The sequence below is a fragment of the Idiotropiscis lumnitzeri genome, chromosome 7 (assembly GCF_059441095.1).
Source record: "Idiotropiscis lumnitzeri isolate Australia: NSW breed Sydney's pygmy pipehorse chromosome 7, RoL_Ilum_1.0, whole genome shotgun sequence".
NCBI lineage: Eukaryota > Metazoa > Chordata > Actinopteri > Syngnathiformes > Syngnathidae > Idiotropiscis > Idiotropiscis lumnitzeri.
In genome coordinates this window covers 14705651-14718018 of record NC_142397.1, presented here as the reverse complement: position 1 = coordinate 14718018, position 12368 = coordinate 14705651, and the positions used below count along the sequence as shown (strand labels likewise).

Sequence of the window (12368 nt, the reverse complement as noted above, 5' to 3'; positions counted from 1 at the left end):
TCCCCAACCCCCCCAGGAGAAAGCTAGAAACAAGTGGATTTTTCTGCTTAATTCATGTACCACAAATGCAACATTACGGGAAGTAAGCAAAACTTTTAGACCTGATTTATCTTCAATGAATGAGACCGACTCAGATACGGATAGTGACATTTGCTGGAAATAGCAAATACATTAGTACAGCTTAACTGCAGCCTGGTACATCTCCCAGCTACTACTGAACACTGTATAATGTGCATGTGCGTGTGTATGTGCATGCGTGATGGTGAGAGAATGAGAGAGAGCAAGAGAGAGAGCAAGAGAGAGAGAGAGAGAGAGAAGGAGTGAAACAAGTAATGGGGTTGAAGAGAGAGGGATGACGGTGGCGATTTTGCAGATGAGGGAAATGAGGAGAGAAAAGAGGATTATGCGGGAATGTCGAAGGTTCTTGGGAATATTAAAAAAAAGAGTGGTAAAGTGAATAAAATGTGGAATCACAGCAAAACTCTATGCGTGTGTGTGCGTGTGTCGGGTGTGTGTGCGTGTGTGTGTCAGTGGGAGTCCATGGATACAATCAATGCTATATTCAGCCCTTGTAAATTTGTTCTTTTGATACTACAGCAGACCTCCTTCGCTTACATTATGTTGAGTTCAGCCCTTCTCCAAACATCTTATATAACTTGAGACTGCACACACACGTACACACACCCCCACACCCCCACACGCACGAAGGCCTATGGCTACATCATCTGCATAGGGTCTATTTTTTTTCCCCCACTTCCCAGTGTGGCACATCATGCTTTGTTCTCAGCGCGATAAATGTGGTTGCAGAGAGCATACAAGGAACTGTACAGCACACATTTTTCCAAATTATTGCTCAATCAAAGGTCATTAGAAATACAATAGACAACTGTGAGGATTTTTAGATGGGGGTTGTCAGTTACAGATTTTCCCTCTCTTCACTGTATACTGGGTCAGTGTACATGCAGTGGCAAAAAGGTGGTATTTTGTTTTTACGCATGTTGACAAATAGATCTATACATATATATTAGTGCTGTCAAGTGATTACATTTTTTAACTAATTAATCACAAATAAATCCATGATTAATTGTGATTAATCATATTTTTCAACTATTATTTTTTGTGACCTTTGTTACAGATATTTACATGAATAATATCTTGGAATTAATGTAAAATCACCAAATATGAAGTATATTTAACTCCAAGACTGTTTTAATAGCTTTATTTGATTTTAATTAATTACTTTTAATACGATCTAAATGGCGATATCTTTACAGGCATTTTTTATTTTTAGAAACATTTATTAAAACACCCCACAAGCACCACATCCTAGCAAAATTGGTTTTGCTAGGCCCAGTGGTAACTTGAGCCGGGTGTTTTGTTGTTTGATAATCTGCTAAAGATGTACAGCTAATATTGTAAAATATTTGCCAATTATTTTAGAAGTAAATCCAACTGAATTAACAGCGTCAAATTATTTAACTGCGTTCAAATTCTTTGAATTAATCTCCAGAGTTGACGCTTGAATGTGTCACCTCAAATTGGATTATCAATGATTCGTGCAAACATAATTATCTCCAAGTGGCGCTATTCAGTTTGCTTCACAAGGAGACTGCTCACATCAGTTTGGGTTGGGGTAAATGTTATTGAACCTCATCAGATTTAATTTCCAAAGGTCCCCAAATTACAAGAGATTATGTGCGAGTCCATTTCTTCAATTGATAGACTGCACTTTTAGTGAACGGCGGCTCTTTATATACTTTATATCCTCTAAATGCGGACGGTAAGGTTTGTCCTGACCCATGCAGGGAGAAGTCTGACGAAGCTTGACAGGGTCAGCGTTGTGTTCGCAGGTACACGGTGCCAGCTCGTCTGGGTCTCTTGATCAGGAGACTATTTCAGCAGTCACAGAAATGCCAACGGCAAGACCCGATGTTTGGGATGTGTCCATGGTAAATTCTTCAAATTATGTCAAACCACAGAGTTTGCTGAAGGACAGTACTTGAGCACAGAATGAACCAGCAATCCATGAGCTACTGTATGTGTTTATGAATCTGGTGCTCAATGTAAGAAGGGATATGACTAGAGCTAAATTAAAAAAAAAAAAAAAAAATCTTGGAAACAAAGAAAACTGGGCCATTTGCAGTTTTATTTGAGTTGTGTAGCCAGTGAACAAGATTAAGAAGAGACAATGGAAGAAACGCCGTTTGTATTTGTTTACGGCACAAAAGAGCATAGTAGAGAATAAGAGGAAAGATAATCCAAAAGTTAATTCTGTGTTTGAACACCAAACAATGAACACGTCACCAACAAGTTGTTGCTCATGCCTCTCATGTTGAATCTTTTCTACCACTTACAGACAACCTAAATAACTCTGCAGAGACAGGTGAGGATGACACAAGATGACAGTAACTTTAGCACGTCGGATTCACTTGTGCCAGTAACGTGCACACTCATATACGCGTACATACATAAATCTATACACAGTATTCTAACTTACATGGCAACAGCCGAATAAGTACTACTTAAAGAACTGGGTCGGCATACATGTCCGTTAATTGAATTATATGTATATTAATTATTGATGTTTTTTTGCCTCCTTTTTTGTACGACCAGATTTTTATTTTATTATTTTATTTTCCACTGGATATTTGTGTTTGTTTGTTTTTTTTAATTTGTTTATTCATTTTACTCCAAATTCTGAAACGGGCTTTAAAAATAAATGGAGAAAATGATCAAATAAAATTGCTGTTAATTTTGTGTAATTTTAAGCAACAATATTAGGATATATATTATTTTCATTGGGATCTAAAATTTTCGGGATATAACAGACTGACCATAACTCGCAGTACTATGTATGACATGTTGAGTTTAGATGTATCATTATTATTTATTTAGATGCTTTTATGATATCTGAGCAAGGATATAGAAATAAATGTGTTTTTAATAATGCAAATAATGACTTGTCCAACTAACCAGCAAGCAGTTCATGGCCTACATTGAGTCAAACCGTGTGTGTGCACGTGTGTGTGCGTCTTACAAAAAAAACCCGATAAAATTACATATTTTAATCTTGAGGCGTTATGTTAATCTGTCAACTGACCGTGTTTTGACAAAGTGCAGTGCTATTTTTTTTTAACCGGTCATGCATAATATGTGGTAAGTGCACCAGCCTGTTAACATCACTACTGTTATATTGACAGCTGTCAACATCTGCACTCAGTGTGTGTGCGCGTCTAGCACATCATTTCAATCTGGTTTAATTAAACTGTACAGTGATTAAGGGCAAATGCCAATGTTTTGCCCTCATAAATCCCTTTACACACACGCACACACGCACACACACACACACTGGGCAGTGACGAGCCCATGGCCCTTTGACTGACTAATCTACAATTAGCACTCGTCTCCCAGGCCATTCATTCTTCTGCCTCCGTCCATCCCTCCTCCACTCCTCATTGCTCCTTTCTTTCATCGATTCCCTCTCAGAAAAGTTGACTTTGCTTGGGTGTCTTAATAGGAGCTGTATTTATTTGTCTTTTACCAGCATATTATTTGCATATATTTGTTCATATTAGTGACGTGCAATTGATTCAATTGATCAATGTTACTTAAATAATATCCATATTTCATAGTTTTCTCTTAGCCCAGGAAGACAGTCGGACTTTGTCATGCTTTGATATATTCAAACAAGAACCGTCCCCGATCCGACAGACTCAACAGTTTTAGTTTGATAAGAATATATCAAAATCCATCCATGACTGAATACATTTTCATTTAAGCGACTACAGAAAAAATTAATAATGTATAATGAGTTTATTGCTATTAGATATTATGTTGGGGTAAGTGATGTGAGAATCACGCTGTCTACATGTTTCATTTCAAAGATGAGCATTCTTAACGAGGGAGATGAGAATACATTTTAGGCGAGCATAAAAGCAACAAATGCATTGTGTTGTTCTGTGCTGAGAATATTTTGAGTCGTTTTTTTTATCAGTTTGTTTATCTGCAACCAAAGTGAGGTGAACTTTTCCTGACTTGCGAGGCACCAAGAATATCTCAGAGTGTTCATCAATGTTCCATCACGCGTGCATGCTGGCTCCTCGGGCAGGGTTATTTTATCTGACCTAAACGCACCATAATCCTATTTACTACACCACCTTTCGCAAATGTGTCGAGTTATAGGATTGATTCTCTTTTGACCCTGTCTTATGTTATTATTATTATTATTATTATTGATGTGACCATTTCTAACCCTTTATTTGGTTTTTATTGCTATTCTTTTTTTTTATCACTTGCTTTAAAATCAAAAAGTTCTCCCCTTCTGCTTCTGTCTCCCAGAAGGTTCTCCCTTTTCTACGACATTGCCTTCTCCGTTTCAATAACTTGCACTCTTCCACCCTTATGCCCTTGTCCTTCCCCCAGAGAACATTTGCACTGACTGCTTCAGGGGAGATAACGCTTGTGTCAGACAGAGAATGTTCTGCAATTCCACTGTAACTGCTACCCGCAAGAAATAGGCAAACTGGGAGATAACGCTGAAAAAAAGAGAAAAAAAACAGGGGAGGTAGGGAGTGCAAAGCTTTACAGGGGTGTTTCGAAAATGTTATTTGGGAGTTATACCATGATAAGGTTTTGCAAGGTATTTTTAGTCTTATAGTTTCCAGTCTCTCTCTGTTGTGTTTTAACTCCGAGATGCAAGCCTTGGATGATGTCATTCTCCTTTTCCTGATTTTCTAAAACATGCAATCATTAAATCCAAATGCAATCATCTTCTGAGCGCCCTCGATGATACTCGAATGAGGTGGCCTTTGCACTTCTGCTCGGAATATAATGGTTGCCAGGTTTGGCAGGTTTGCAAGTCGCAAAGAAATTCTTTTTCTCTCAAACGCTGTCTTGACAATTCACATTTGCAGATGAAACATGCAGCACTTGTCAAGTCATGTGGTTCATGTTTAAGTCAAATTGAGTCCTAAAATTGCTGACTCAAGTCATGTGACTCGAGTCCACCTCGGCCAGGAACCAAACAATGCAAAGGAACAACCGTTTGCTCTCATATTCATTACTATTAGCAATTTAGAGACTCATATTCATCTATTTCTCAATGGGGGAGGATGTATCCCGAGAAACTCAACTGAGGCAAGACTGGGTGACTTCACTTCTCATTTGTATTTACGTTGTAATGATGTGTTCAATTAAAATGTCTCCTAATTCAAGACAAGACAAGAAATCCATACTTTTACTTGTTGTTCCAATCAGCTTGTAGCCATGCTTGGACACGGCAGCGAACAACAATCATCTGATAGATTGAGAGACTGGTTGCCGTAGAAACCATGATAAGGACCTTTTCCCTTCTTTGTTTGTCAAGGGCCAGTAATTGGTGATCAACTTGAAGGGGCTGGGCAGAAGGGAGGTAATCAGGCACAACACAGCCTGGTGGCTTATTCTCATCGGAGGAAGCTCTGCAGGACTCAGGAAATGCGTGTCCGCGTGTGTGTGTGTGTGTGTGTGTAAAATGTGGGCTGTTTTCATGCCAGTCAGCTGGAGGTGACTGGCATCATAATGTTAATGAACTAATCTTGTGATTTTCCACGTGACTTTTCCTGCTTTCATTGAGGCTGTAGAGAGCAAAAAAATACATAAATATAAATATAATATATAAAGAATGATTATCATCACCCCATTTTGTCACCCCAGTCAGCTCTCTGCCCTCGACCTGGGCACCCTTCCATCTTTACACTTTTGTCCTAATTGTCTAATGTGTTGCTATTTTTCTTGCTTTTTACTGTATGTTGCCTTCATTCATACATCACAGTCGGAGTACAAGATCGAAATAAAAATGTGCAGTAAGTGTCATTCACTCTCACTTTGAAAGCAGTTTTTTGACTAGCTGCCTGGCGCACATGTGCTCATCTTGCTGCTAAATTCTAGCAGGAAGTCAAGCTTCAAAGTGATATTTTGCCAGGCAGCAATTCCTGTTAGCAGAAGAAACACCATGCAGGGTGTCCCGCTGTGCTCAATATAACATCAATGCTTCACACTCACTTGCCAGATTACAATCTTTTACAAAATCACATGGGGAAGACAAGTTGTTTTAAACAAGTTGGTTACATCATGTGATGGCATTTTGCCATGTTTGCAAAACACAGGCAGTCTACTTATACATGGCCGTGGAATTAAAGAGTTGGGCTAATAAAATGGTTGAACATTTTTATATGTTTAAATATAGGATGTTTAGGGGTGCCAAAAAGGGGGGAATAAGGAGAAAGGTTCTGGGGGCCCATGATCGACAGTGGCCCAGAAGGGCCAATAGTAAAATTAGAATTTGTTTAAGAAACTTTTTACATTTACGTCAAATGGTTTAGTCCGCTTTCCAGTCAGACAGTGAGTGAGGCGGAGACGGCAAGATGCCCTCTTCGGTGCTTAGACTATCAAGTAACTGTCATATTGTTTTCACAAATATGGGAATTGTAAAAAGTATCAATAAAATGCATAGTGGGACCCAAAATTCTTGGCAACGTTCATATTTATTTTCATTTTTGCTTCATGTATCATTTTTAGAGTTAATTTTAACTGGGAATGACACTTTGCCACTCATTTGGGGAACTGTGTAAGAAAAGGTAATTATATATATATATATATATATATATATATATATATATATATATATATAATAAAATGGCTTTTAAAACCTTCGGTGCTCATTTGCAATTGAATGATTTTGATGTCATATATATTGATGTTGAATTGACATCAGATGCCCACTGAGATTAATTAAAATCATGTGGGAGGGGTAAAACTTCACAAATACTTTGAAATTGTCTCTCAACATTGTAGCGTGATAGTGCGTCACTGAACCCTGCAAGAAATGGGGGTTCACTGAATAGCAAAGATAAAATTGGATTTGAATGTTTATAAGCTTAGAGACTGAGAATCATGCATTATCATGATTATCATCATTATCGTTGTAGAAGTACAAATAGTCGCATTTCATTATGTTGCTCTAAATATTACTACATTGTGCTGCATGGCCACTTCATTTCTTCATGAACAACCAAAAAAGTTGCCTGTGTGAAGTTTGCAATCAGCATGAATTTAGTGTGATATCTTTTCCAAGCGACATTATCGCAGAGTGCAGAACATGAAAGATGCTTCCGAAGTTTTGATACAGCTGCACCTTCACCTTGGCCATCGTGTTGACAGCTGCTCACTTCTGCGCATGCCTCTGAACTTCACAGGAGTGATACAAAAATATATTTTTAAAGTTGAGATAAAAAGGACACGTCAAATATGCGATTGTTTCTATCGTCACAGCGCATGAATGCCTACCACCAGTATTAAGTGGAAGATTAAAAGTAATACGCCGTGACCTATGACCCAAATGCTTTTTGTAGTCCAGTTGATTGAAGCAGTCAAACCTTTGAGCACGCCTTGACAGCAAAGCAGTGGGAGACCAAAAATGTCAGACACCACCATAAATCAATCTACGCGTGTCCACGTTTACACCAATAACACATTACTGCAAATACAAATAGCTCATACCTTATTCAAACATCCAAATGATTGAGCAAATGAGCACTTTTGCATGCACTGTCAGGATCGCCGGTCGGCGAGGTGGAGGAGGACCCAAGATGCGAGGAAGCAGGGATAAGGGTAACTTAAAGGGAATTTATTAACTGAATCAAACAAAGACAAACAACGTGGCAGGGTGCAAAAAATAACAAAGGGAAACTAAAACGTGACTAAACTGGATCAAGGACGAGGAACAAAGATAGTGACAAATACTGAGGGACGTGGACGTGGACGTGGACGTGGACGTGGACGTGGACGTGGACGTGGACGTGGACGTGGACGTGGACGTGGACGTGGACGTGGACGTGGACGTGGACGTGGACGTGGACGTGGACGTGGACGTGGACGTGGACGTGGACGTGGACGTGGACGTGGACTAGATCGGGGAGCGGCCGTGACAGTCCTCAATGGAGCAATGTTCCGACGCTGAGTTGTCGGCACGGGGTGGTTAAATAGTCCAGAAGTATGGGAGCAGATGGGAGTCAGGTGTGCGAGGCTAACGGGGAACAGGTGCGTGGCTGGTGGGGACGGAGTGCTGAGGGGACACGCCCCTACTCAGCTGACCGAAACCAAAACAATAACAAAAGGCATGGCATGGACGGTGACAAAATAATAACAAAACCCTGGCATGACCGACACGGGTCATGACATGCACCTGTCCATTCATTCACTGATGGCAAAGCATTCAGGGTAAATCACAATGTTCCGCTTTCACAACAGAACTCCACATTGGCAAATTCTTAACAAACAGAAAATAAATACATTATCATCATCATCATCCACACCACTTCACTTCGCGGGGGTGCTGGAGCCTATCCCAGCTGACTATGGGTGAAAGGTGCACTATACCCTGAACTGGTCGCCACATTATTTGTTTTTTTAATGTTTTTTTTTTGTGAGTTATTTAAAAGTGACTGGCTCCGACAACGACTGTTAATATACAGTTGTATTATTATTGTGTTATTATCGAGATTAGCTTCAGTTATTCATTCGGACCTGTTTGTACTTTGTGTATCATCCGTGGAGAAGGACAAATAAAAGGAAAATCTGGAAATAAATGGTGGCCTTTTTTGCTGGTCTGGTGTAGCTACAATAAGCAGTAGGAAAATTAACTATTCGCTAGAATTAATGAAAAAATCCATTTGTTCAGCATGGTGCTAAAATACTTCTGCCAAATCTCAGCATGAAGCAGGAGCCACTCTCCCACACTGTTCCCATCTTGTGTGGAAAGGAAGGACATAGACACCCACAGCAGGTGCAGCTTCAGTTGACCCATGTGAGCCTAATGACCCCCAAAGCTAACTTTATCTCCGTCTTTCATTTGTGACCCGTTTGAAGCGCTCTCTTCTATGCCAGTACCTCCGATTTATGCAACTGCTGCTATGACCTATATAGTAAAGGCCATTTGAACTGCGTGTGTGCATGCAATTATGCATCCCGCTGTCTTCATCCCCGGTGGGTCTCCTGTGCGTGTGGAAAACGTGAAGGTCTCCTACTGTGTGTAGGTCCCTGGCGGGGGCTCACCGGTGTGTGTCTTGAGGTACACGCTGACCCTGATGTGTCACTTTGGCTGAAAGCAATGACCACAACGGGTTGACCACCATGAATCACTCAAAATACACAAGCCTATGCAGCCCCCCCTCTTTGTCGGCCCCCCCCCCGGTTACATACCATCCCTGTGACATTCTCCTCCAGGTACATCTATAGGCTCCACTATATGGCACGAAACCCACGGGCCAGGAAAAGTTTCTCCAACAGTTGTCACATTGTACATACATCATGTGTGTGAGCGTGTACATGTTCCCAAGGGCCCGCTTGACCTCCCACAATTTGCATTTTAATAACACAGTGGATTGCCATCAGGTAGGATACATTAACCTTTTTGCAAGACTTTGGTGCAGCCTTTCTATGCACAAGCTGGAACACACACACACACACACAAAAAAAAATTGGCAGAGTGTTTATTAGAGTTGCATCGAGAAAAAAAAAAAAAGACATACTGTATGTAGGATTTATTTAAACAATCACGTGAAAATACCTCAACTGTGTCTACTAATTATTGATTAAAGAGAAGAGCAATTAGGTGCTTAATTAAGTCTAATCTTCTGTTATTTTTTTTTCTAATTGACATTCATGTTAAGTACACTTATGGAAGTTTGACCTACCTTTATTAAAGTAGAACAGTCTCACACTACCAAAAAAAAACTACTTGTAACAAGTGTCCTAACAATAAATAAATAGAATGGCAGAAACATTCATCTGTATTAGATCTCAGACTACGAGAAAGGCCACAGTTTGCTCAGAACATTTGACGTTTGATAACTTCAGTGGGCAAAACAACTTCCATTTGTTGTATTCAATGAGTATTTCATAGTTATGATAAGATTGTAGGAGATAGGGAGAAGAATGATCTGAAGTGGACTGGCTGTTGGGTTACAGTAAACACACATGTACATACATACTTTACTCATCATATGGGACTCCCACCCTCTACACACACACACATGCAAACATTATGCTTTACAGTGTGAACAAAAAAAACAACAACTTCAGCACTCTACTGCTTGCATCCACTGGAACCCTAATAAATAAGAACAATTTACATGAGGGTATTGACCTACAGGTTGCGCTCGACAAGCTAGTGGGTGACAGTCAAGAGCAGTCACAGACATAGAAGATTGTTTCAGGACTCACTAAAAGTGAACACTGGTCACTACCATCGTATTGCCTGAGAGGATCATGTATGTTCCCAAATCTGAGGGTGGGAAAATGATTTGAAATAAAGTGACCACCTCTGAAATCATGTTATGCTTTGCTTACAATGGCAACGACTTTTATACATTAAAAAACAAAAACATCAAGAAAATGGAATTTACAATTGAAAAGAACAAAAGGCACCCAAATGCTGACGCCTTCTCGCAACCTGGTTAAATCCTTCTTCACAACTAATACATGATAGGAATTAGTTTTCTTCAGGATTTGCTTTAATGCTTGTGGTCCATGATGCAATGAAATAATATGGGGAGGGAGGGGGGCACACATACATGTGCAAGTGATTCTTGCCAAGCTGGAGGCCATTTAGAGATGAAAAGGCCCATCAAAGTGTCCAAAACACATTCAAGTATAAATTTCAACTGTGCAGGGGAATAGAATAATGGCTCTCTTGTCCATTCACTTTTGGTCCACTTCACTTCCTCCTGTTACTTCATTCTGGTCCGCAGTGTCACACACTGACGATGTCACTGGAGAGTGACGAGGTCACCTCGTGACGCCGAACACCTGCCCTGTAGAAAAGATATAAGGTGAAGTTGAGTCCCATTGCAGGTTGAGCCTTACATCTCCTGGGCCGAGCGGTCAAGGTTGAAATGTATTCCCAGATGACAGAGCGAGACATTTTAGATGCAAGGATTTCAAAACGCATGAATTTAATTGAACTTCAATACAGAGATACCTTGAATTAAGTGTGGTACGCTGGTTTATCATGTCATGGTCCTTGGTATACAGCACAGGTGTCAAATTCAAGGCCCGAGGGCCAGATCAGACCCGTGACCACATTTTATACAGACCGTCCCATAGGTGGGGACGTGGCTGCATTTAGAATTCAGTAATCATATTCAAAGTCATGTTATATAGTCAGCATATGCCTCACTCCATTTAGTGTGACTGAGTAAAAACAAATAAAGTTCAGATGTTCTAGTAGGCTTTGGTCATTTTGTTTTGAAGGAGTGGCAGGAAACATGCGGCTAGAGCCGCATAATTACATGTGCGACATCTACGTCCTTGCAGCTGCAGTGCAATGACCAGTCAGGGCCAACAAAAGGCCGCCTTTTCATTTTTTGATCCCTCTAGTGTTGGCCATCAAGATGGCTCTCATGCAACTCGCAATAAGCAGCTACAAAGATATGAAAAACAGCTGTGGACATTTCAGTTGGAAGCAGTAAAAAAAAAAAAAAAAAAAATAGGATGAAAGGAGCTCATCTGATGGAGAGGGAAAACAAGCAGAGCCTAACCTATCAAGAATTGTTGGCGCACAAACTGGATGTTTTCCACTGAAATTCCAGCCGCAGTAGTTGCCCTGGCCTTGACGTGCGTTCTTTGTCATGGTGATTTACATACAGCAAGTCTGCTTGGTGTCTCGTAAAACATGAGCCACACTGGCCATGCTGCGCACACACACACACACGTCCCTGGGGGCTGCCCAGTATCGACAAATCAACAACAATAATAATTGATTTTGCGCACGACAAGTGAGCCAAATTGTTTTTAGAAGTCAACATGTTTGCTGTGCATCCTCAAAGGCTAAGTACTCATTTTATTGATTACACATTATTATGCAATGTGGCAGTAAAGCAGGTGTCAAATTGGATTGTTTTTTTCAACGTGACAGTGTAACCCTGGAACAGATTCAATCAATGGGAGAAAAAATGTCTAGTAGTATGAAGAAATTGTAGTCTGGATTGTGGAGGTTCCACTGCATTCATCCTTATTAATTATGCATTCTTGGGTATCGCTGCGTAGCAAGTCAACAAAAGAGAATTAGTGTTAAGCACACTGTACCTTTCTTGTAGCCTCCATTATCGAATGTCTCTAAACAGCTGAAAGATATATAGACAAATTGTTAAGACAAGATAAAGACTGGAAGGCGGATGGAAAAGGGAAACTTGGCAGCAAGCCCCACAGAAACAATTCCTAAAACGCACATACAATCTTTTAAGTATTTGGAGAGACTCTGACATACTGTCCAAGCAAATGTACATACATTCAAAGCACACAGAGAACTTTCACATCAGTTTGCCAAT

General features: G+C 40.2%; 1 protein-coding gene across 3 annotated transcripts in view; it reads right to left on the bottom strand.

Moving 5' to 3' along the window:
• Window positions 1-9513: 9513 nt before the first annotated feature.
• The window catches only part of arap1 (ArfGAP with RhoGAP domain, ankyrin repeat and PH domain 1), a 42521-nt gene continuing 39666 nt past the window's right edge, over window positions 9514-12368 (bottom strand). For 2 of the 3 annotated variants that reach the window (XM_088300558.1, XM_088300560.1), the window contains exons 32-33: window positions 12127-12164; window positions 9514-10853 (exon numbers count right to left, since the gene is read on the bottom strand). In XM_088300558.1, coding sequence (XP_088156684.1) covers window positions 12144-12164 — 21 coding nt within the window. In that variant the 3' untranslated portion in view covers window positions 9514-10853; window positions 12127-12143. The remainder of the gene's footprint in view (window positions 10854-12126; window positions 12165-12368) is intronic. The other variant, XM_088300559.1, reaches the window with a different exon arrangement.